General features: G+C 41.1%; 1 protein-coding gene and 1 long non-coding RNA gene across 4 annotated transcripts in view; one reads left to right on the top strand and one right to left on the bottom strand.

Annotated features, from left to right (window-relative positions):
- Positions 1-1,188: 1,188 nt before the first annotated feature.
- Positions 1,189-9,795, bottom strand: LOC129012257 (uncharacterized). The gene is made up of 3 exons (XR_008493589.2): positions 9,675-9,795; positions 1,840-1,954; positions 1,189-1,364 (listed from the first exon to the last, which is right to left on the bottom strand). It is a non-coding gene; the product is annotated as an uncharacterized LOC129012257 (long non-coding RNA).
- Positions 9,796-9,886: 91 nt separating this feature from the next.
- DLGAP5 (DLG associated protein 5) overlaps positions 9,887-25,400 on the top strand; it is a 43,814-nt gene continuing 28,300 nt past the window's right edge. For all 3 annotated transcript variants that reach the window (XM_054447822.2, XM_054447818.2, XM_054447820.2), the window contains exons 1-8: positions 9,887-10,015; positions 12,279-12,517; positions 17,698-17,891; positions 19,019-19,081; positions 20,139-20,223; positions 20,652-20,774; positions 21,730-21,800; positions 24,110-24,384. In XM_054447822.2, coding sequence (XP_054303797.2) covers positions 12,280-12,517; positions 17,698-17,891; positions 19,019-19,081; positions 20,139-20,223; positions 20,652-20,774; positions 21,730-21,800; positions 24,110-24,384 — 1,049 coding nt within the window. In that variant the 5' untranslated portion in view covers positions 9,887-10,015; position 12,279. The remainder of the gene's footprint in view (positions 10,016-12,278; positions 12,518-17,697; positions 17,892-19,018; positions 19,082-20,138; positions 20,224-20,651; positions 20,775-21,729; positions 21,801-24,109; positions 24,385-25,400) is intronic.

Here is a 25,400-nt window from a genome sequence, read left to right as displayed (position 1 = left end):
AATGGCATGCAGAGAGGAAAATGCACATGGGAACCTGCATAACTTGATTTGGTGCCTCCACTGCTATGGGCAGTGGAGCTGGTGCTTTTTGTGGGCAGAACTAGGTTGTAAAATGGCTGAAACTCTCCAGGTGGGAGAGAGTTTCATAGTAGGTGTACTTTGGATTGTAGATTGACTGTTGTCTCTTGAGGGAATCTCCTGGTGGGAGTTCTGCTCTGAAGCTTCTAAGGACATAGATGACCTTGCCCTGTAGGGAGCATCTGGTGCAGGGGAGGTAAACAATTATAATTACATGATAAAGAGCTATGTAGGAAGTGGAGCACAGGGGAAAAGAAGGAAACAGAAAAAAATAATTAAAAAATAACTCATTTTGTATCTCTTAGCAAATGGGGGTACTCGGTTATACTTTTGGCTCCAACTTCAAGATTTTAAGACAAGTACCAATTTTACTCCATTTCAGTATGTTTATAGGTAGAACCCATCAGATGAAGACCACCAGGAACACACTTGTCGTTAACGTTTGGTTTATTTGCTGTCCTGGGGTTTCTGGGCAAGAGAGACTTGGGAGAGGCTTATCATGGGGTTTGGGCTTGTGCCGAATGATTCTGACGAGGGACCGGGAGAAGTAGGGATCAGCTCTGGAATGGTGCTGTCATGAAGCAGGGGCAGTTTAGCAATTGAGAGTTCTCAATAATCTTTGTTCTGGAGCTGGCAGGAACAAAGCAGAACTGGGGATGTCACTGGTAAAAGAGCAGTAATCACTCAAAAGGAGAGGGGCTGTATGCCCAAGAAGAAACATTGTTTACATGGTCTTGGCCTCCTCTCATTAGAAACATTTTTTTTTAAGGTTCTGTTGGGAACATGCTAACATGCTGTTTCCTTGGAAACTACAGTTTAAAAACCTTTTATCTGAAGCTCTGGGTTGGAAATTGAGGCAACTCTCCTATGTCAAAGTGACCCATATGGCTCAGATCTTTCAAGTAGGAGTGAGATATTTCATTCTCATTGATATAATTTCAAACAGCAAAGTTTCTCATAAATTATGATGTTTTCCAATAGAAATGTAATGTGAACCATCCACGTAATTTAAATGTTTCTAATAGCCACATTAAAAAGTAAATAGAAACAGGTGAAATTAATGTTAGTAATACATTTTAACTCAATATATTCACAATATTAAACATGAAATCAATATGAAAATATTAAATTACTTTATTTTTTTTTTGGTACCAAGTCTCAGATATCCAGTATACAGCTGGGCGCAGTGGCTCATGCTTGTAATCCCAGCACTTTGGGAAGCTGAAGCAGGAGGATCAAGGCTAGGAGTTCGAGACCAGTCTGGGCAACATAGTATGACCTTGTCTCTAAAAAAAGAAAGAAAGAAAAAGAAAAAAAGTAAATCCAGTATAGCAGATATCAATTTGGGCTTTAGATTTTCATTGGAAATACTTGCTTTGTATTTAGAAAATCTGTAGTTGAAAAAGTGAACTTACAGTTGGAAATGTAGATTTACATACTCTAGTTGTTCCAACATATTCAAGAGTTTTCCAATAACTGAATTTAAAACACATACCAGTTTTATATTTAAATTTAAATGATAGCTGACCCTCAAATAACATGGGTTTGAACTGCCCCATCCCCTTATACATGGATTGTCTTCTGCTTTGGCACCTCTGGACAGCAAGACCAAACCCTCCTCTTCAGCCTACTCAATGTGAAGATGAAAAGGATGAAGATCTTTACGATGATCTACTTCCACTTAATGAATAGTAAATATATTTTCTTAATAACATTTTCTTTCTCTAGCTTACTTAACTGCAAGAATATAGCAAATAATACCTGTAACAGGGGAGGCTAAGGCAGCATGATTGGTTGAGCCCAGGAGATTGAGGCTGCAGCAAGCTATGATCACATCACTGCATTGCAGCCTGGGCTATGGAGCGAGACTCTGTCTCTAAAATAAATAAGTAAGTAAACAAATAAAACATAGGAAATATGTGTCAATTCACTGTTTATCAGTAAGGCTTCTGGTCAACGGTAGGCTATTAGTAGTTAAGTTTTAGGGAAGTCACGAGTTATACTCGAATTTTCTACTGCCTGAAGCGCACCTCATCTTCGTGTTGTTCAAGGTCAACTGTACTGAAAGTAAAATGTAAAATTCAGTTCCTCAGTCACTCTAGGCACACTTCAGGTGCTCAATAGCTATGTGGCTGGTGGCAACCATGTTGGATGGCTCAGGTCTGTGATTTTAGAGAACAAGTTTTCTCATCAACTGCCTTCGATGTCTAAAAACCAGACTTTGCAGGTCCATACTATCTTTAGTTCTCTTTCTCCTACCTTACCTTTTTTGTATCCATAAATTCTCTGCCACATTACATGAACTCTCAATTTTATTATATTTCATTTTTTCTTTTCAGCTTGAAGCTCAGGGCTGCTGTCCAGCCCTGTCCACACCCCTGTCAAGGGATTGTATCATCATTGTGAAACAAGGATATAATCTTCTATGACTTCCAAGTACACACATAATGGCACAAAGGAATTACAGAGTTTTTCAGAGCTCTTCCCTGAAACCAGATGCTATGACAAGTAAGATACATTACAAGTTTCTTGATACAAAAATAATGAGGTTCCTCAAGTTAACAGTAAAGAACTTTGGCAGACTACAGACAATGCTCCTGCCTGCATCGATACTTTAAAATAGGGTTCTGTGCCCAGTTCCAGAGACAAAACATGTTTGTGCCCAATGATGATCTAATAAAGGGAAAAGTGTACCCATATTCATGATTCAGTTCTGCCATTAACTAACTATGAATCAATGGGTAAATAATTTAAATCAGTATGTTTTCCAAGGTGTACACTGATACTTGCTTCAGTATTGTGAGAGAATTTTTAATCTATAGAATAAAAGAAATCTGGCCAGGCACAGTGGCTCACACCTGTAACCCCAGCACTTTGGGAGGCCAAGGCAGGAGGATTGCTTGAGCCCAAGAGTTTGAGACCAGCCTAGGCAATGTAGTGGGACCTCATCTCCACAAAAAAGTTTTTAAAAAATCAGCTGAGCATGGTAGTGCATGCCTATAGTCCCAGCTACTTGGGAGGCTGAGGTGGGAGGATTGCTTGAGCCTAGGAGATAGAAGTTTCAGTGAGCCAGGATTGCACCACTGCACTCCCAACGTGGGCAACAGAGCAAGACTCTGTCTCAAAAAAAAAAATTTTTTTTAAAGAATAAAAAAATCAAAGAGAAGCAAAGTGACATAATCATTTTAAAAGGGAGCTTGTTGTTCTAGAAAGAGCATAAATAAACACTGAAGAGTTATCTCTCCTCAGAGAGATGTGGATTCAAATTAGGAGCCAAGTAGTCAAGACACCAAGATGTAGCTAGGGCCACTGTTTAAAGTGAGAGTTGGAGTTAAAAACCAGCTACTATAGCAGTACTGCTGACTCTGCAATGCACTGTTTTGTTAGAATTTGATTGGATTAATATGTGTATATTAGATTCATTCTGTAGAACTTTTGTGTAAAGTTACTTTTTTTATATAGCATGTATTCCCATGAAGAGAAAAAAAACGCAAGCCCAAGGATTTTCACACTCAAAAAGGAACATTCTAACTTTATCAATGTGCCTCCTAAGTCACTTCATTTCCCTATTCAAAGCTGCAAGAAAATGTCATCAAATAGTCAATACAAATGCTCTTTGCATGTTCAACAGTAAAGAACCGTATGCTCATATTGAAATATGCTGGCATGGGCACGGTGGCCCACGCCTATAATCCCGGCACTTTAGAAGGCCGAGGCGGGTGGATTACGAGGTCAGGAGATCGAGACCATCCTGGCTAACACGGTGAAACCCCGTCTCTACTAAAAATACAAAAAATTAGCCAGGTGTGGTGGCGGGCACCTGTAGTCCCAGCTACTCTGGAGGCTGAGGCAGGAGAATGGCGTGAACTCGGGAGGCGGAGCTTGCAGTGAGTCAAGATCGCGCCACTGCACTCCAGCCTAGGCGACAAAGCAAGACCCCGTCTCAAAAAAAGAAAAAACAAAACAAAACAAAACAAAAAACAAAAAAAGAAACGAAATATGCTGGCACCCAGCACTCCATTTACTCCTATTTTATTGAGCAATATTACTGATCATAAAACTTGGATGTTTTGTTGTTAAAAATTTTATAATTGCAGAACATATTAGGTGCATATGGAAAAACTAGGAAAATATGTAACCATAAGAAGAAGAAAATATAAATGATAAAATTATACTCTCTAGATCAAATAATTAATTAAATATTTTTTATTTGTCCACTTTCCTTGTGTGATCTTGAGTAGGTTACTTTAAGGCAAGTTACTTGCCAGGCTTGGTGGTGTGCACCTGTGGTCCCAGCTACTCTGGAGGCTGAGGCAGGAGAATCACTTGAACCCAGGAGGCAGAGGTTGCAGTGAGCCAAGATCACGCCACTACACTCCAGCCTGGGCAGCAGAGCAAGACTCAAACAATAAATAAATAAAATATAAATAAATAAATAAATGACTCGTGAATACTGCCATCATTCCAGATAGCAGCAGAATCCTTTTCTGGGAATAATTATTTGGGGATTTTTATGGAGGATACAATTTGCTGGCATCCTAGTGAAACTGTACTCATTTTAAAAATGTTTAGTATACAATATAAAAGACTGCTAAGATTTGAAAGACTGAAAATTGTACATCGTTCAGAGGTTATCAGTGTTCATTAAAATGTCACTAATTTTATGTTTGTCATTAATATTAGGCATTCAATAAGCAGTTGCTAGTTGGCTGATCAAGCGATTGCTCAGGTAACAGTTGATTAACAGTGAATGGGGTTATCATGGCTCCTCTGGACTTGAAACAAAAAAATTGCTTTCAACTTCACCATTAGAACTATTTGAGGGCAGGAACTGTATCTTCTTCAATTGTGCTTAAATACAGCACTTGGTATGTAGTAGGGCTCAATGCATGTTGAATTAAGCTCCACAGAATGATTTAAATGATTTAACCACTTATCTAAGTTTCATAGGTTCTCTAACTGATTTAAAAAACACAAGTAAGTAAATAAATACAAATTAATGCTACTTGGAAAAATGTTGATTTTAGTACTGTGGCAGGAAAACTTATAAGATGAGTTATGAGCATCTTGTGGTATCAAAGAGTAAGGAAGTGCTAAAGCAAATAAACAGAAACAAAAAAAACTACAATGATGGGAATATGTCAAAGTGATAGAGGAACAAACTGAAAGAGCTGCCAATGGCTATAGCTGGAACAATTTGAGCAATAAAATAAAGTAGTATGGGAATATAACCCAAAGTATAAAATAAATATTCTAAGAATCCATCCTGATATAGGCAAATGATTAAATAAATAAGTAATGAGGGGAAAGGAAGCAAGATGGCGAAATAGAAGCCTACACCATTCACCTCTTACTGGAACATCAAATTTTAATGACTATCTGCACACAGAACCAAAAATCAGGTGAACAATCATGGTACCTGGTTTTGACTTCATATTTCCAAAAGAGGCATTGAGGAAGTCAAGAGAAATAGTTTGAGTTGCTGACACCATCCTTCCCCCATCCTCCACCAGTGGCCATGTGGTGTGGAGAGAGAATCTGTGCACTTTGGGGAGGGAGAGCGCAGTGACTGATGGACTTCACATTATATTCAGTGCTGCCTTGTCACAGCAGAGTTAAAGCTGTGCTGGGTTCAGCCAGCACCCACGCATGGAGGGAGCATTTGCACCATCCGTAGCCAGAGGGCAACAGCCTAGCAATTGGAACTTGAGCTTCTCAGCAAGGCACACCACAGCAGGCTGAAGTGCTCTGGGGTCCTAGGTAAACCTGAAAGGCAGTCTGAACACAAGGACCACAAGTCCTAGGCAACTCCTAATGCTAGGCTTGCTTTACAGCCAGTGAACTAGCGTGGTAAGTGACCTAGAGTGACACCAGCTGGCACAGCTTGTGCCATACCTCCCCAAACCCCAGGCAGTGCAGCTCTCTACAACAAAAGTGACTCTTTCCTTCTGCTTAAGTAGAGGAGAGTGAAGAGTAAAGAGGACTTTGTCTTGCATCTGGGATACCAGCTCAGCCACAGTACGATAGGACATTGAGCAGGATGATGAGGCTCCCCTCCCAGGCCCTAGCTCCTAGACAACATTTCTAGACACACCCTGGGCCAAAAGGGAACCTACTGCCTTGAAAGGAAGGACTCAGTCCTGGCAGGATTCATCAGTCCTTGGGCCCTGAATAGTAGCAATACCAGGGAGTATGCTGTGGGCCTTGGGCTCTGAGATATGCTGGCTTAAGGGGTGACCCAGCACATTCCCAGCTGTGGTGGCTACAGTGAAAGACTCCTATTCGAGAAAAGCAGAGGGAAACGTAAAGGGGGCTTTGTCTTGCACCTTAGGTACCAGTTCGGCCACAGAGGGGTAGAGCACCAAGAAGGTTCTTGGGGGAGTCCTCGAGTCCAGGCTTAGGCTCTTGACAGCATTTCTGGATCTGCCCTGGGCCAGAGGGGAGCCCACTGCCCTGAAGGGTGAGTTCTAGGCCTGGCAGCATTCACCGCAAGCTGACAGAAGAATGCTTGAGCTTTATGTGATCATCAGCCGCGCCCTGGCAGAAAACCCCATGAACAGGTGGTGATGGTGGCTATAGGAGAGGCTCCTCTGCCTGTGGAAAGGGAAGGGAAGAGTGGAAAGGGCTTTGTATTATGGTTTGAATGCCAGCGTAGCCACAGTAGAATAGAACATCAGGTAGGCCAGGCGCAGTGGCTCACACCTGTAATCCCAGCACCATGGGAGGCCGAGGTGGGTGGATCACGAGGTCAGGAGTTCAAGACCAGCCTGGCCAACATAGTGAAACCCTGTCTCTAATAAAAATACAAAAATTAGCCGGGTGTGGTGGCGGACGCCTGTAATCCCAGCTACTCAGGAGACTGAGGCAGGAGAATCACTTGAATCTGGGAGGCAGAGGTTGTAGTGAGCCGAGATTGTGCCATTGTACTCCAGCCTGGGCGGCAGAATGAGACTCCACCTCAAAAAAAAAAAAAAAAAAAAAAAAAAGAACATCAGGTAAATTGCTAAGATTTCTGACTCCAATCCCTGGCTCCCAGACAGCCCAGCTCTGGGAACACCCGGGGCCTAGGGGAACTCACTGCCATGATAGGTGGTGACTTAAGGTCTGATCCAGCACAATCCCAGTGGTGGTGGTCACAGTGAGCCACCACCCTCAGTTCCAGCTGGCTCAGCAGAGAGAGAGATTCCATTTATTTCGGAGCAAGTAAGTGAAAAGAACAAGAGTCTCTGCCTGTAATTCAGAGAATTCTTCCAGATCTTTTCCAAGACCATCAAGGTGGTACCTCTATAAGTCTGAAAAAACCACAGCATTATTAGGCTTGGGGCACAAGTCCCTTCAAACACCCTGAAAGCCTTCCCAAGAAGGACAGCCAAAAACAAGCCCAGATTGTGAAGACTACAATAAATACTTAATTTTTCAATGCCCACACGCCAATGAACATCTACAAGCATTAACACCATCCAGGAAACATGATCTCATCAAATGAACTAAATAAGGAACCAGGGACCAATCCTGGAGAAACATAGGTATAGGAACTTTCAGGCAGAGAATTCAAAGCAGCTGTTTTGAGGAAACTCAAAGAAAATCAACATAACACAGAGAAGGAATTCAGAATTCTATCAGATAAATTTAACAAAGAAGCTGAAATAATTTAAAAGAAGCAGAAATTCTAGGGTCAAAAAATATAATTGACATGCTGAAGAATGCATCTGAGTTTCTTAATAGCAGAATAGTTTTGTTTTTGGCTTTTTTTTTTTTTGAGACAGGTTCCCACTTTTTTGTCCAGGTTAGGGTACAGTGGTGCGATCATAGCTCACTGTAACCTCAAACTCCTGGGCTCCAGTGATGTTCCCACTTCAGCCTCCCAAGTAGTGGGACTAGAGATGTGTGCCACCATGCCCAGCTAATATTGTATTATTATTATTATTATTATTTGGTAGAGATGGGGTCTTGCTATGTTGCCAGTGCTGGACTTGAACTCCTGGCCTCAGGTGATTCTCCCATCTTGGCCTCCCAAAGTGCTGAAATTACAGATATGAGCCACCATTCTCAGCCTCTTTTTTTTCTTTTTGAGACGGAGTCTCACTCTGTCACCCAGGCCAGAGTGGAGTGGCGCGATCTCAGCTCACTCAACCTCCACCTCCTGGATTCAAGCGATTCTCCTGCCTCAGCCTCCTGAGTAGCTGGGACTACAGGCGCGCACCACCACGCCTGGCTAATTTTTGTATTTTTAGCAGAGACGGCGTTTCACCATATTGGCCAGGGTGATCTTGATCTCTTGACCTCGTGATCCCCCCGCCTTGACCTCCCAAAGTGCTGGGATTACAAGCGCCAGCCACAGTGCCTGGCCAGAAGGGTGAACATTAGAGACTGACAACCCCATATGCTGGAAAGCATGTGAAACAAGTGGAACTCTTATACATGGCTGGTGGGAATTGTAAAATGGTACAACCACTTTGGAAAACTGCTTGGCAATTCCTTACAAAGTTAGACATGGGTGACGGTACCCGCGTACAGTCCCAGCTATTCAAGAGGCCAAGGCTGCAATGAGCTATGATTGTGCCACTGCTCTCTAGCCTGGGGGACAGAGAGACCCTGCTTCTAAAAAAAAAAAAATTTAAGTTAAACATACCCAGAATGACCCAGAAATTCCACTCCTGTATTTCCTCAAGATAAATAAAATATGCCCACAAGGACTTGTACGAGAATGGTTATAGCAACTTTGCTCATAATCGCCAAAAATTGAAAGTAATACAAATCCATCAACTGGTGAATGCATAAAGTATTCAATGGAATGCTTCTCAATAACAAACACTACTAACTTCTGGTTCACGCAGACCCAAAACAGTACCTATCACCTTCATTTTTATAGTGCTAGAAATAACAGGAGTGGTTGCTGATGCGGTGGGAGATGGACAGGAAAGAAACAGGCCACTCTACTGAGTGATGGAAATGCTCTACGTCCGGACTGATTGGGTGGTAGTTACACAGCTGTTTACATTTACCAAACTCATCAAATTGTCCACTGGGGGGAAAGAAACTATTATTTTCACTGTACGAAAACTTCGCCTCAACAAAAAATGAACTAGAAAAGAAAAAAAAGGGGAGGGGGGCTGGCGACGTTGAAAAGTAACGCTAAACTATGTAAGGATTTGATAATTGGGGTAAGCCTTTTCTTTAAAACGTCTAGTAAAGAAAACATTCCAAGAAGGTCTGCTGGATTCTGTGACTAAACAAGGACATTAAAAAGCCCTGAATCCAGCTTGGTCAACGTAGTGAGGCCCTGTCTCTACAGAATTTTTTTAAAGTTAGCCAGGCGTGGTGGTGCGCGCCTATAGTCCCAGCTACTCGGGAGGCTGAGGTGGGAGGATGGTTTGAACCCAGCAGGTCAAGGCTGCAGTGAGCAGTGGTCGGTGCCCACTACACTCCAGCCTGAGGGACAGAGACCTTGTCTCAAAAAAAAAAAAAAAAAGAAAAGAAAAGAAAAAAGAAAAAAAAAAAAGCCCTGCGAGCTCTGGGGGAGATTTCCCGCAGCCCAGCTTTTCCAGGGACCCAGCATCACCCCTCGGGCTCCGCCGCCCACTCCCACTCTTCACCTGACGTGAGCGCCCCCACCGCTCCAAGCCTTCTCATCCCGCGTCGCGGTCCCGCCTATTTTCCCCTCTCTCGCCCATCTTTTGAACCGTCCCTTCACCTTTCAATCAATTCAAATATCGCACGGAGCAAACCAATCGCAAGCCTCGTTGAGTGGAAGGGGTGGGATCTTCCCCGGAAGTGTTGGTTAAAGCCCTTCCAATCAGCGGCTCGGTGCGGCAAGTTTGAATTTCGTGGAGGCTCGGGTTGTGAGGGTTCCTGCTTCGGAGTCGGCGGTGGTCGTCCAGACCGAGTGTTCTTTACTTTTTGTTTGGTTGAGGTTTCACGCTAGAAGGTGGCTCAGGTAGGTGGGTGGTGGAGAGCTGGACGGAGAACGCTGGCCCGCTTCCGTTGAAGGTCTAGAAGGGTCTGAGGACCGGGGGCTGAGAGTGGGAGCAAGTCAGAGGCAGGCTCCTTTAGGACCGTGTTACCTGCCCTTCCCGAAGCTGATAATGGGAGCCTTTAGAAGAGTCCGTATGTTTGCCGTGACCTCTGTAGTAGTCAGCGTTTCATCACCGGGGCGTAATTGGCCTTTGGGGTGAAACTGTTCTTCACTAGGTCCGACATTAAATTCCCGTAGCTCTTCCCAGGTCCCATGGCAACTAAAAACGCCCGGTTGAGAACCTCTAGTCAAGCAAGATTAACGCATTCTAGACTTTCAAGGTGGAGGAAACGCCACTCAGCCAAACAAAATTTAGGTGTGTTTGAAGAGCCAGGGCTGCCTGGCTTGGGATCCCAGCTTCACCACCTTTTAGATATGCTAATGTGAGCAGTTAATTGACCTCATCTGTATGAGAGCGATAATAGTTAACTACCTTTCAGGATTATTCTGATAATTATACCTTTAATGTTGTCCTCGCTCGCTCTTTCTCTTGCTGTGGATAGTGCTATCTGTATTTAATACATAAGTCTTAATTTTTCTTCAATCTTTAGCGAATTAATATTGCAGGAGATAAATAGTAGAAGACAGTTCTTTATGAAAAGCACAGTCCATTGTCACTTTCCTTGAGGACAATGTTATTAGCATGCAGGTCAGACAGATTCTCGTTTTTTATATTTTGTCGATTGCTTAGAATCATGTAACAATTTATTGCATTACTTGTGCCAATTTTTCTATTATCTGCAGTTTTCTAGTGGATTTAGTTAATTCTTGTTGAAGAGTATACCATAGCGTGTCTATCACAGAGCCTCCCCCTTACCTTTTTTTGTTTTTGTTTTTTAACTGCCAAGACTTCTGAGAATCAGTATCCTTTCTCCAGTTTGGCTTGGTAGTTCTCTATACCAGCTACACAGGTGACCCCCTCAAACTTTCCACTTTTCTTTGTTCTCCCCAGTTGGATCCACTGACGTCGTCTTTATTGTCCTCTTTTGTTTTGCTTGAAAAAATTCTCAAAGATCTTTCCAAGAAAAAGGCATGTGCCAATTAAACTATATGATTTCGTGCGTGTGTGTGTGTGTGTATGGCTTTTCTTTTCTAAAATTTATAGAGACGGGTCGTGTTATGTTACCCAGGCTGGTCTCAAACTCCTGGGCTCAAGCAGTCCTCCTGCCTCGTCCTCCCAAAGTGGTAGGATTACAGGCCTAAGCCACTGTGCCGGCCTAAACTGTATGATTTCTTGTATGGATGAAAATAATGGAGCAAACTGATAGGGTTATTGTGAACTATATATTTGGTCTTGTTCTGTTTTCTGGCAAACAACTACTAAAATCCTTGGAGTCTTCAAAGTGGTATCTTTTTGTATGCTAATGACTGACTGATAGCTGGATGCCTCTAAATAGCTTCAGGATTGGGGCTGGTCACTAGACAGACCAAGGCAGGATTAGAGAGTTGGGATTTTCAGCCCCACCTCACAACCTCTGGGGAGGGGAGAGGAGCTAAAGGCTGACTCGATCACCAGTGGTCAATGATTTAATCACTCATGCTTATGTAATGAAGCTGCCATAAAAACCAAAAAAAAACCTGTGTTTGGAGAGCTTCTTAGGTGAACACATGAAAGTTCCTAAACGGTGGTGCTACCTGAGAGAGCATGGAAGCTCCTTGTTCCTTTCCACATACTTTGCCCTGTGCCTCTCTATCCAAACTCTATCTGTATCTGGTTGCCGGTTGATTATCCCTATATGACTAATAGGTACCTGGTGTGGGCTTTTTGTTTGTTTCTGGTTTTCTTTTGGCTTTAGAAGAAATGTTAGACTACCTGCATTCGTCATCATGGGTAAGGAAACCATTGTGTACATGGTCCTTCACTTAACCTATTTTCACCTTTAGTTCATGCTTTTCTTTTTGCAGTGTTCTCTGTGGTAAACCCAGAGCCTCTTTAATTCTGGACTATCACTTCCTGGCTTTCTCCTCACTGGTCAAGCAAGTTCCTATTTAAAACCCCCAAATAGGTAGCTTCTTATTCTCTGATAATCTTCTTCCCACTTTTCAGTGTTACATATTTATTTCATTGCACATTTTATATTTTTATTTCAGAAGGCCCTGAAGTGGGACAGGAAATGAACTGTAATCTTAATTTTTTAAATAATGAAAATTCATGTAAGTTGGGTTTTGTCCTTTTCCTTGACAGGATGTCTTCATCACATTTTGCCAGTCGACACAGGAAGGATATAAGTACTGAAATGATTAGAACTAAAATTGCTCATAGGAAATCACTGTCTCAGAAGGAAAATAGACATAAGGAATACGAACGAAATAGACACTTTGGTTTGAAAGATGTAAACATTCCAACCTTGGAAGGTAGAATTCTTGTTGAATTAGATGAGACATCTCAAGAGCTTGTTCCAGAAAAGGCCAACATTAAGCCAAGTAAGTAAAGGTCTGTTGTAATTTTAAGTACTTTGAAGAGTGAATAATAGTTGGTTTAATGCCTGTGTGAGTAAAACACTCTGGCCAGAAGAGTTTTGAAATACCATTCTATAAATAACTTTTCTTTTTGGTCTTTTTCCTTTTTTTTTTTTTTTTTAATTACAAGAGACAGGGTCTCACTGTGTCACCCAGGCGGGAGTGCAGTGGTGTGCTCACTGTAACCTCAAATTCCTGGGCTCAAGGAATTCTCTTGCCTCAGCCTCCCAAAGTGTGGGGATTACAGGTGTGAGCCACCATGCCTGGCCCCTTAACAACCTGTTATCTACAACTAACTACTGTCTTTAAGGCAAAGGCATTTACCTGTGGAGTATTATAACACTTTATTATCTATATTGCTTCATAGAAATCCTAAAGTTCTTATGGAGCTTGGGTAGGATAAGTGTTGGCAAGATAAATTGATAAGAAATTTAAAAACAGAATAATTAAAGAATCCATGAAATGAGAGTACTTTGTCAATGGAAACATTACTAAGAATAGAGCAAAGAATTCATCCTTGCAGTTTGCCCAGAAGGATTGGGACCATTAGGATGGAAAGAACCAACTAAAGAAGAAAGGAATAATTTCAGAAAAAGATGAAAATAGAGCATCTTAGAAGGCAAAGGATGCCACAGAAAAGAGAAAGGGAACTGAGAAATGACTTGTGTTTAGTCAGGAGTCACCCTACTCCTATTTGTTGTGTTCGTATAGCAGGCGTTAGGAGCTAGATGGCATTGAAATAATGCTAGGATAAATAGGGAATGGCAGAAAGAACCAAACATTTTTTATCTGAGAAAGGGTGGTTCCTTTCTCATCTTGTCCTCTCCAATGCTCCATTTCTTAACCAAAAATCTTTCAAATTAAAGTCTAACTATGTCAGTATGCTATTAAAATATCCTTTATTTCCCGTTTGCAAAGGCTTAGAGGTAGGAGTGTGCCTGATAGGTTTTAGTGAATGCAAGTAGGTAACTGGGTAGAAAAGAATGAGCAAGGGAGATAGATTACATAGAATCCTAAGGACCATCATTATAAGGACATTGGCTTTTACTCTGAAATGAGAGGCCATTAATGGGTGTTTATGTAATCTGATTCATGTTTTAAAAGGATCAGTTTGGAGTCAGGCCTGTAGCCCTAGCTGCTTCAGAGGCTGAGGCAGGAAATCTTGAGCTCAGGAGTTTGAAGCTTCAGTGTGCTACGATGGTGCCTGTGAAAAGCCACTGCACTCTGGCCTCGGCAACATATGGAGATCCTGTCCCCTAAAAAAAAAAAAGAAAGAAAAGGATCAGGTCGGGCACGGTGGCTCATGCCTGTAATCCCAGCACTTTGGGAGGCCAAGGCGGGTGGATCGCGAGGTCAAGAGTTTGAGACCAGCCTGACCAACATGGTGAAACCCCATCTCTACTAAAAATAAAAAAATTAGCTGGGTGTGGTGACACGCACCTGTAATCCCACCTCAGGAGGCTGAGGCAGGAGAATCGCTTGAATCCAGGAGGTGGAAGTTGCAGTGAGCTGAGATCATGCTATTGTACTCCAGCCTGGGCGACAGAGCGAGACTCCATCTCAAAAAAAAAAAAAAGGATCACTTTGGATGCTGTGTTGAGAATAGATTATAGGGTAGTATGTATGACATCAGGGAGAGCAGTAAGTAGACTATTGCAATAATTTAGTTGATATTAAAGTATTAAAAGACAAGGGGCCAGACGCGGTGGCTCATACCTGTAATCCCAGTACCCTAGGCTAAGGTGGGTGGATCACGAGGTCAAGAGATCAAGACCATTCTGGCCAACATGGTGAAACCCCGTCTCTACTAAAAATAAAAAAATCAGCTGGGTGTGGTGGCGCGCGCCTGTAGTCCCAGCTACTTGGGAGGCTGAGGCAGGAGAATCACCTGAACCCAGGAGGTGGAGGTTGCAGTGAGCCAATCATGCCACTGCACTCCAGGCTGGGCAACAAAGTGAGACTCCATCTCAAAAAAAAAAAGACAAGGGAAAACTAGTAAAGAACCAAGGAACAATGCAAAGTAATGTAAGAGGATAACCAGAAGAACGTGCTATCCTAGAAACTGAGTAGAAAAGTGCATATCGAGGAGAGACTGATTAACTATGTTAGTCAGTACTGCTTGTTAGATCAAGTATAATAGAAGTGAGAATTTGGACTTCACTACTGTGGAGGTCACTGGTGATCTTGAATAGTTTTGGTGGAGTGAGGTTCAGGGAGTGAAAGTCAGATTGGAATGGGTGAGTATAATCAAACCCTTAGATATAATTTGTAGTCTATAGAAAACATGGGGCCTGGAGGAATGAGTAAACAAATATAGCTTGCAAGGACATTCAATAGGAAAACTGACTACCTTTTGTCAGTAAGACAGTGGCATGAAAAGAAGAGTGGGGAGGAGGATCTGTTTTAGATGAAGAGATTTAAAAAGACATCCAAATAAAATGTGTTGCTCTTACTTTGTTCTTGATTTAAATAAATAGATGGTTTAAAAGACCTCTTTGAAACAAATAGAGATGTTTAAATCTGGACCCTGTAATAGATAACAAGGAATTACTGCTGATTTTGTTAAGTGTGATGATGATATCGTGGCTATGAAAGGAAATGTCTTTATTTTATTTAATTTTTATTTTTTGAGACGGAGTTTTGCTCTTCTTGCCCGGGCTGGAGTGCAATGGCACGATCTCGGCTCACCGCAACCTCTGCCTCCTGGGTTCAAGCGATTCTCCTGTCTCAGCCTTCCTGGGTAGCTGGGATTACAGGCATGCACCACCACGCCTGGCTAATTTTGTATTTTTAGTAGAGACAGGGTTTCTCCATGTTGGTCAGGCTGGTCTCAAACTCCCAACCTCAGATGATCCGCCCACCTCAGTCTCCCAAAGTGCTAGGAGTACGGGCGTGAGCTATCGCACCCTTCCGGAAATGTCTTTATTTTTTAGAAGTATATACTAAAGTATTTAGAGATGAAATCTTCTAAGCATAATTTGTTTTAAACAACAGCAAAATGTTCATAATTATTGAATCTTGGTAATAGGTATATGGGGTTCATGATAATTGTGTGTACATTAGAAGTTTTTCATAATTTTGAAAAGAGAGGGAATGTAAAGAGTGTTGGAAATAGGCTGGGCTTGGTGGCTCACACCTGTAATTCCAGCACTTTGGGATGCCAAGGTGGGTGGATCACCTGAGGTCAGGAGTTCAAGACCAGCCTGGCCAACATGGTGAAACCCCATCTCTACTCAAAATACAAAAATTAGCCAGGCACAGTGGCGCATGCCTGTAATCCTAGCTACTAAGGAGGCTAAGGCAGAATTGCTTGAACTCAGGAGGTGGAGGTTGCAGTGAGCTAAGATTGCGCCACTGCACTCCAACCTGGGTGACAGAGTGAGACTCTGTCTCAAAAAAGGCCAGGCGCGGTGGCTCACACCTGTAATCCCAGCACTTTGGGAGGCCGAGGCGGGTGAATCATGAGGTCAGGAGTTCGAGACCACCCTGTCCAATATGGTGAAACTCCGTCTCTACTAAAAATACAAAAAATTAGCTGGGCATGGTGGTGGGCGCCTGTAATCCCAGCTACTCGGGAGGCTGAGGCAGGAGAATCGCTTGAACCCGGGAGGCCAAGGATGCATTGAACCGAGATCACGCTGCTGCATTCCAGCCAAGGCGACAGTGTGAGACTCTGCCTTAAATAAATAAATAAATAAAAGTGTTGATAGTAGAGATACAGGTAAGTCTCTTGAAGAATTTTGCCTTAAATGGGACTAGAAAAATAAGTGCTAGATGAGGATGTAGGTTGGGAGAAATTACTGCATCTTTGTAACTTCATAATGGCAACAATTCAGTAGAGGAAAAAATAGATGAGTAAGAGGATAAGTTGCTGGAAGAATGTCCTTGAATAGGTGAGAAGGAATAGAGTACATCTATTATAATAAATAGCACCTATAATTGTATTAGTTATCCCAAAACTTAGCAGCTTAAAACAATAAACATTGATTATTTCATACAATTTTTGTGGGTCAGGAACTTGGGTATGGCTGAGCTGGGTGATTCTGAAGGTAGCAGCCAAGATGTCATCCAGAGATATATCTGAAGCCTTAACTGAGACTAGAGGATCTGCCTCCAAGATGACTGACTCACATGAACAGCAAGTTGATGCTGGCTTTTGGAAGCAGGCTGTAGTTCTTTGTCATGTGGGCATCTCCATAGGACTGCTTGAGTCTTCTTAAGGCCCCACATGGCACCTGGCTTCTCCCAGAGCAAGCGATGCTTCAAGAGAGAGCAAGGCAAACACTACCCTAGTTTTAGAAGTCATATTCCATTATTCCTGTAATACTCTCTTGGTCACACAAGTCAGCTCTATTCAGTGTGAGAGGGGATGACACAGGGCAAGACTATCAGGAAGTGAGGATCAGTAGAGGGCAGCTTGGATGCTGGCTATCATACAAGTTAATTAATTTAAAAGTGAAGTTATACATGCCTAGTACATGGCAAACAGTTAATATTTGAACACATGAAGGCAAAACGAATACAAATTTTAAAAGACTAGGGGTTGAAATAACTTGTGGCTAGAGTGCTAAAGAATTAACAAGAAATATTAAAAGCATTTCCCTTTGTGCGGAGAGGTCTTGCTGTGTTACTCAAGCTGAACTTGAACTCCTGGGCTCAAATGATCCTTCCACCTCAGCCTTCCTAGTAGATGGGACTACAGGTGTGTTACTGTGCCTGGCTTATTGAAAGCTTTTTTTTTTTCTTGAGACGGAGTCTTGCTCTGTCGCCTAGGCTAGAGTGCAGGGGCGCGATCTTGGCTCACTGCAACCTCCATATCCTGGGTTCAAGCAATTCTCCTCCCTCACCCTCCCGAATAGCTGGGATTACAGGTGACCGCCACCACACCCAGCTAATTTTTGCATTTTTAGTAGAGACGGGATTTCACCACGTTGGCCAGGCTGGTCTCAAACTCCTGACCTCAGATGATCCGCCCTCTTCGGCCTCCCAAAGTGCTGGGATTACAGGCGTGAGCCACCGTGCCTGGCTTGAAAGCATTTTTTAGCAGCAGTTGAAATGACACAAAAATAATTGTTTATACATTTGCATAACTTTTCATCTGAAATGTTTTATATACTATGTGGTTTTGGTTTTTTTCTGCCTAGGGGCAATGAAAACTATTCTAGGTGATCAACGAAAACAGATGCTCCAAAAATACAAAGAAGAAAAGCAACTTCAAAAATTGAAAGAGCAGAGAGAGAAAGCTAAACGAGGAATATTTAAAGTGGGTCGTTATAGACCTGATATGCCTTGTTTTCTTTTATCAAACCAGAATGCTGTGAAAGCTGAGCCAAAAAAGGTAAATTTAGTGTCTTAATATAAAGGAATAGTTTCTTTTATTTGGTTTTTTCTTCAAGACATTAAGTGACTAAAATAACCCCTTTCCCTTAGTCTCTTTATTAACTGGTTGGTAGAAGGTGGGAATGACATAATAGTAGCTCAGAAGAATGAAAATCAGGTCTCTTAAGATAGCTGTAGGTAAGTTGAGATAGGATAAAACTAGGAAAATTGGTAGAACCAGGCTGAACAATGTTATGCAAAGGATTTGGTGTTTATCCTGTAGGTTATGCAGAATCAGGAGAAGTTTATAAATAAGGGTAGTGCCATTGTCAAATTAATAATTCAGGAAAATACCATAGCCCTAAAGATTTTAGTCTGGAAAGGGAAGCATTTATAGATCGGGAGACCAATTGTGAGACTATTGTAATAGAATAGCTGGAAAGGGGCAGTGGGTTTTAAAAGGAAAAAATAGGTGTAAGACATCTAAATAAAGGCATTTGACAGGACTGGTGGCCAAGTAGATGGTGAGGGGTAAAGGAAATTGAAAAAGCAGAGAGAAGCTCTGCTGCTAAGAGATAAGGAAGATAAGGAACAAGCTTAAGTGGGTGCATGTTAACCTTTTTAAAAATCTTAAACTTCTGTGGGCCACCTAGATATTAGTAAAAATTTGGAAAGCAGGATGGAAATTGGTGCTAAGATGTCGATTTAGGATATAATATTGGGAATATGGATGGGTGTTTAAGCTGTAGGACTAAATGAGACCATTCCAATAAGGATATACAAAATTATGAAAAAGTGGGCTCTAGAGAGCACCTTTAGGTAGGCAGAAGTCAGGTACCAGGCTGAGGACTGGTCAGAGAGGCAGGAGAACTAAGAGAGGATAGAAGCTCATATTAATGATGATTCCAATACCTGGAAAATACGGTTTGAAATTTCTTTCTCACTGAGAAATGTGAGTAATTTTTGAAGTTACTAACTTAATTTAAATCAAGCTAGAACCAGAAAAAGGAATTTAATTATCTTTTTGCTGTAAGAGATTAAGGATAAAATTTAACTTTAAAATGGGAACTTTATTTTGTAATAAGATATGGAAGTAAACCTTTACCAGTTCATTTTTTAAGTTCATCTTCTTTTGACTGTTCTAAGGCTATTCCATCTTCTGTACGGATTACAAGGTCAAAGGCCAAAGACCAAATGGAGCAGACTAAGGTATGGTTGATAGTAGATAATTGTTACTAAAATGATAAATTGCACTTTTTTAGTAAGTAAATTCATTTTAAATCTAATATCAGATTCAAACATAATGATTAATTTACTAGAGTTAACAGGTACCAAAGTCACTGTTTTTGGTATGGTGATGTAGAGCAATTTCACTTAAAATATTTGCTCCAACATTACTTATGAGATCCGTGGCAAACTGTCTTTGTGTCACACTCTTGTTTTGTTTACTGGGCTCCTATTATGCATTCCAAGTTACCTGCATGAAATGCAGATGGGGAGGAAAGCACACAGGGTAGGTGTTATAAACTTATGGGTCTTCAAAATACTGTAATAGAGATATTAGGAGGGTTACTAAAAAAATGAAGTGGGCAAGAAGGGAAATAATATGCCCCTTTATCAGGTGAGGAAGCTAAGTTCCACGTATGCATATATATTTTGCATTGCTATGGTGTTCCTGGTGTTGTCGGCTTTTGGATATAATAAACTAAATTCTCTTTGTGGAACTTACATGTAAGGCATTAAAAAAATACGTAATATGTCAGAAGATAAGTATTATGGAAGAGATTTTAAAAAGGGGTGATGGGGTGTACTAGAAGTAAGTATGGGGTAGAATTTTGATTGGGCAGTTAAGGAAGGCCTCCCTGAGATGAAAGCCTTTTGAGTGAAGTCATTATGGAAGTGGAGAAGAGAACCATGGGAAAGCGCTTTTTATCCAGGAGAAGTATTTTCTAGGCAAAATTAAAAGGTCTTGAAGTGAAATGTCTAGGAGTGTTTAAGGACCTTCAGAAGGCAAGTTATAGTTAGCTGTTTTTAATAGCTTGGGTTATTAGCATTTTCTAAATTCTGTGATTCTGAAAAAGGATGTAAGCTTTTTTAGAAGCTTAATGGAAAGCTTTTCTTTATCTCATTTTATTTGGGGTAGTTTTTTTTTGTTGGGTCATTTACAATGATCAGATTTCATATGAGGAATCAATTTACAGATTAAAAATATGATGGTTTGATTCATTATGCAATTAAATCACATAGCACCTAATCTCTTAAATAGATTGATAATGAGAATGATGTTCGAGCAATCCAACCTGGTCCAAGACAAACTTCTGAAAAGAAAGTGTCAGACAAAGAGAAAAAAGGTAAGAATATTAGCAATTACTATAAATCCTCTGAGGCTACCACAGCCATAATTTTTTTTAAGTGTCTTGAAGGTCAACTGGAATTTGTTTGTTTGTGACAGAGTCTTGCTCTGTCACCCAGGTTGGAGTGCAGTGGCACAATCATAGCTCACTGGAGCCTCCACCTCCTGGGCTCAAGTGATCCTCCCACCTCAGCCTCCTGAGTAGCTGCAACTACAGACTTGCCACCATGCCCAGCTGATTTTTATATTTTTTGTAGAGACAGGGTCTCACTGTTGCCTAGGCTGGTTTCGAACTCCTGGGCTGAAGTGATCCTCCTGCCTCCCGAGTAGCTGGGACTACAGGCATGCACTACCATGCCTGGCTTCACAGCAATAATTTAATAACTACAAGGGACATTTGATTTGGTTATTTTTTTTTCCCCACAGTTGTGCAGCCTGTAATGCCCACGTCGTTGAGAATGACTCGATCAGCTACTCAAGCAGCAAAGCAGGTTCCCAGAACGGTCTCATCTACCACAGCAAGAAAGCCAGTCACAAGAGCTGCTAATGGTGAGAACTATTCCTTGATCAGTGACTGAACTAGAATGTTTGGTCCTTGAGGTTTTTGTGTTCCGTTTCAAAAATCAACAAGTACTTCTTTGAGTAGGAGAGAAGGAAACAGGAAATTCTAATACCTGAAAATAGATTCTGTGCCCTGACATCTGGTTAGCACACAATGGGTGCCCAATCATTGAAGAACTTAATTAGTATAAGCAGTGTTTCAAAGTGAAAAATTAATGGTCCGAGTAAATCACAGTTCATTTATTTGGTGCAATACAATGTAGCCATTAAGAATAATATTATTAAAGAACACTTAATGACATGGTTCATGATATATTAAGTGGGCAAAGAAAAGCACGTCAAACTCTGAACGGTAGGATCGCAGTTCTAAAAAGCAGTATGTGAATATGTGGACATAGGACTGGAAAACCATACCCGGAAGTGACAGCTGAGTAATGGAATCCTGGGTGATTTGTCATTATTGTTGTTTGTAGTTTTCTGTTATTTTTCTAATTGTCTGTAATAAATATGTACAGGCTGAGCAACCCTAATCAAAACATCCAAAATCCTGAGCATTGACATGAAGTTCAAAGGTCATCCTCAAAGGAAATGCTCTTGGAGCATTTCAGATTTTAGATATTTGTATCAAGTATGCTGAACCTGTAAGTATAATGTAAATATTCCAAAATCTGGAATCTAAAATATCTCTGGTCCCAAGCATTTTGGATAAGGGATACTCAATCTGTATTTGGTATTCAGATGAAAAGGGTAAAACACTCTGGTTTTGAAAAGAGATGGTTTGTATTTGGCAGGAAATTCCATGACCCTTTTTATAATAGGGCTTTTAATAAAAAAATCTTTCAAGACATATGTCCTACTGTTGCTTCTTTTCCTTTCCCAAGTTACCTAGTATTTTCATGTAGCATTTCTATCTAGTAAAATAAATATGTTATTGTTGTTTTAGAAAATGAACCAGAAAGAAAGGTGCCAAGTAAAGGAAGACCCGCCAAAAATGTAGAAACAAAACCCGACAAGGTAGAGAATAAACATCTTTTTACTTCTAGATGCTTTGAAAATCTAATTGCTACTTTCATAAAGTTGAAATTAAACATAAAGAACTGCTTTAAGAGGTTAACCCACATGTGTGTTAAAACTTTGTGAACCGTAAGAAAGCATCAAGAGGATTTACTCTTGTTTTTCAGGTATCTTATTTTCAGAGCTTTATAGGTAGAGAAAGCATAATTTGGTTAGAAGATGGAGAAAAATAATAAAAACACAGCTGAGAGAAACCTGTATGTGGGAATTAGCCAAGACATAGGGTGAAGTGGGGTGAAATGCATTGACTTTGGATTCATTTAGGCCTGGGTTTGAATATTCTCTCTGCTTCCAATTAGCTGCATAACCCTGGGCAAGTTATGTAGTTTATGAGCTTGTTTTCTTATTCCTAACATGGAATACCTGCATAGAGTAGTTGTAAGAATGAAATAAACTAAAATTTCTGCCTGCATCTAGCATGGTTTCTAATAAGGTCTTCAAAAAAGATGCCCCATTTGAGGACCCAACTCCTTGGCCTATAATCTATGGTATAGTTTCTTTTCTTTTCTTTTCTTTTTTGAGACACAGTCTCACTCTCACCCAGGCTCGAGTGCAATGGCGCGATCTTGGCTCACTGCATCTTTCGCTTCCCGGGTTCAAGTGATTCTCCTGCCTCAGCCTCCCAAGTAGTTGGGATTACAGGCGTGCGCCACCACGCCCATCTGATTTTTGTATTTTTAGTAGAGACGAGGTTTCACCATGTTGGCCAGGCTGGTCTTGAACTCCCGACCGCAGGTGATCCACCTGCCTCGGCCTCCCAAAGTGCTGGGATTACAGGCGTGAGCCACCACGCCTGGCCAGTATAATTTCTTAATTTTAAAAAAGTATTAAAGATTAAGTAACCTGGCTAGATTCTTAGTAAAAAATCAAACACAGATCAAGAAAGGAAACACACAGTGAATCTTCGCAGATAAAGCAGCTGGACCTTATAGGTCCTCCCTTAAGATTAACCCTTAAGGATTATCACTAGTTTTTGCTTTGACTGCTATGCTGGCTTCAACAGTGTTACCACTTAAACTCTTGTCCAGGTTGAAATACCTGGGTTTGAGTTCATATCTTATTAAAAATCAGAAACCTGGAAACCTCTAGAAATTATTTAAATACCAAGTAACAAATTGACTTGAAATAGTAAATATGCTTTGTATTTTATATGGTTAATCTTTTGTGTCACATTGAAAGTATTGCTTTTGCATTAAGGTTATTTATAATCTAAGGTTATTTAAGTTAAGAATTTGGTCCTTAATGATAGTCATTCCATAATGTTAGATTTCTGATTTTAAACCATTGTAATTATCAACATAATTTTTTTTTTTTGAGACAGAGTCTCGCTCTGTCGCCCAGGCTGGAGTGCAGTGACACGATCTCGGCTCACTGCAAGCTCCACCTCCCGGTTTCTCACCATTCTCCTGCCTCAGCCTCCCAAGTAGCTGGGACTACAGGCACCTGCCACCACGCCCGGCTAATTTTTTGTATTTTTAGTAGAGACGGGGTTTTGCTGTGTTAGCCAGGATGGTCTCGATCTCCCGACCTCGTGATCCGCCTGCCTCAGCCTCCCAAAGTGCTGGGATTACAGGCATGAGCCACTGTGCCTGGCCGTAATTATAAACATAATTTAAGTAAAAAGATACGTATTTGTTGAATAAGTTTTTCCATATTAATTTTCCATTATCTTTTAATTTGTTGTAATACCCAAAAGGTATTAGTTAGTCTTTAAATAAGAATTGGTTCGGGGTGGGTGTGGTGGCTCCTGCCTGTAATCCCAGCACTTCAGGAGGCTGAGGCTGGCGGATCACCAGGTCAGGAGATTGAGACCATCCTGGCTAACACAGCGAAACCCCGTTTCTACTGAAAATACAAAAAATTAGCTGGGTGTGGTGGCGGGCGTCTGTAGTCCCAGGTACTTGGGAGGCCGAGGCAGGAGAATGGCGTGAACCCAGGAGGCGGAGCTTGCAGGGAGCCGGAGCTTACAGGGAGCAGAGATCGTGCCACTGCACTCCAGCCTAGGCGGCAGAGGATGACTCCGTATCAAAAAAAAAAAAAAATTGATTCTATTCCCAGGTAATAGCAATGGGTTTAGTGTAACTGGTCTTCGGATTCCATGTGTACACTTAATTGTATCTGTTTTTGTCTCTCAAATTATGTACATAGAACATATATTTCTGTTGTCATATTTTCAGACCTATAAAAATTGGTTGAATATATCCTCAGAAGAGAGAAATCTTACTCTACTTTGTTAACTCACATCCTAGGGTGTTTCTTGTAAAGTCGATAGTGAAGAAAATACTTTGAATTCACAAACTAGTGCAACAAGTGGAATGGATCCAGATGGAGTCTTATCAAAAATGGAAAACTTACCTGAGATAAATACTGCAAAAATAAAAGGGAAGAATTCCTTCGCACCTAAGGATTTTATGTTTCAGCCACTGGATGGTCTGAAGACCTATCAAGTAACACCTATGACTCCCAGAAGTGCCAATGCTTTTTTGACACCCAGTTACACCTGGACTCCTTTAAAAACAGAAGTGTAAGAATATGATCTTAATAATAAGTCCCTTGCTAAGATGGGTAATAAATGCCTGCCTTTTTTTTTTTTTTCCTCTCAGACAGAGTCTTGCTGTGTCGCCCAAGGCTGGAGTGCAGTGGTGTGATCTCCCCTCACTGCGAGCTCCGCCTGCTGGGTTCATGCCATTCTCCTGCCTCAGCCTCTCAAGTAGCTGGGACTACAGGCGCCCGTCACCACGCCCGGCTAATTTTTTATATCTTTAGTAGAGACGGGATTTCACCATGTTAGCCAGGATGGTCTCGATCTCTTGACCTCGTGATCCGCCTGCCTCGGCCTCCCAAAGTGCTGGGATTACAGGCGTGAGCCACTGCGCCCAGCCAAATGTCTTTCTTATATTTGGTCTACGCTCTTAAAAAGTTATTATTAGTGAACTGTGTTAATTAGGAATTGTGCAATTTTTTCTTTAAAAAAATTCTTCAGAAGGTACAATAATGTAATTGACAGTTTTTATATTTCCTATGCATTGTTATTTTCACTATACAATTTGGGGTTTTTTGTTTTTAATAAATGACTTAATTATAAAACGCATACATTTTTCAAAAGAAGAAAATTGCTATACTGCTTTTGCTCAGGTATGACTTTTTCGTCATTTTCTTCTGGCTTAGTATTTAGAAAAACTGCCTCTGAAGACAAAAATGATTAATTTGCAAAACAAGGGAAAAATCAGTTGGAACCTTTAAAAGAAAAGGCAAGATCATTTTGCAAAGACTGGCTGGCAGCAAATATACTAAAAACTGCTCAGCAGCATCTAAGACTGTTAAGCGTTTATGTTCCATTAAGAAATCTTCAAAATCTTTGAATCTCATTACAATTAATTAGTAAAAATGGACATTCACACTATAGGTGTTTACATTTTCTCCCCTCCAGAATACACATTTTAAAAAAATAGAAACATTTCTATTTTAGCCCAGATCTACGACAAGTGACACAATTTTGAAACCCTTTATATGGAGTTCATGTTTCATGAAGTATATTTT

The sequence above is a fragment of the Pongo pygmaeus genome, chromosome 15, assembly GCF_028885625.2.
Source record: "Pongo pygmaeus isolate AG05252 chromosome 15, NHGRI_mPonPyg2-v2.0_pri, whole genome shotgun sequence".
NCBI lineage: Eukaryota > Metazoa > Chordata > Mammalia > Primates > Hominidae > Pongo > Pongo pygmaeus.
Note: the sequence above shows the minus strand (reverse complement) of the source record. Positions and strands in the feature narration are given on the sequence as shown.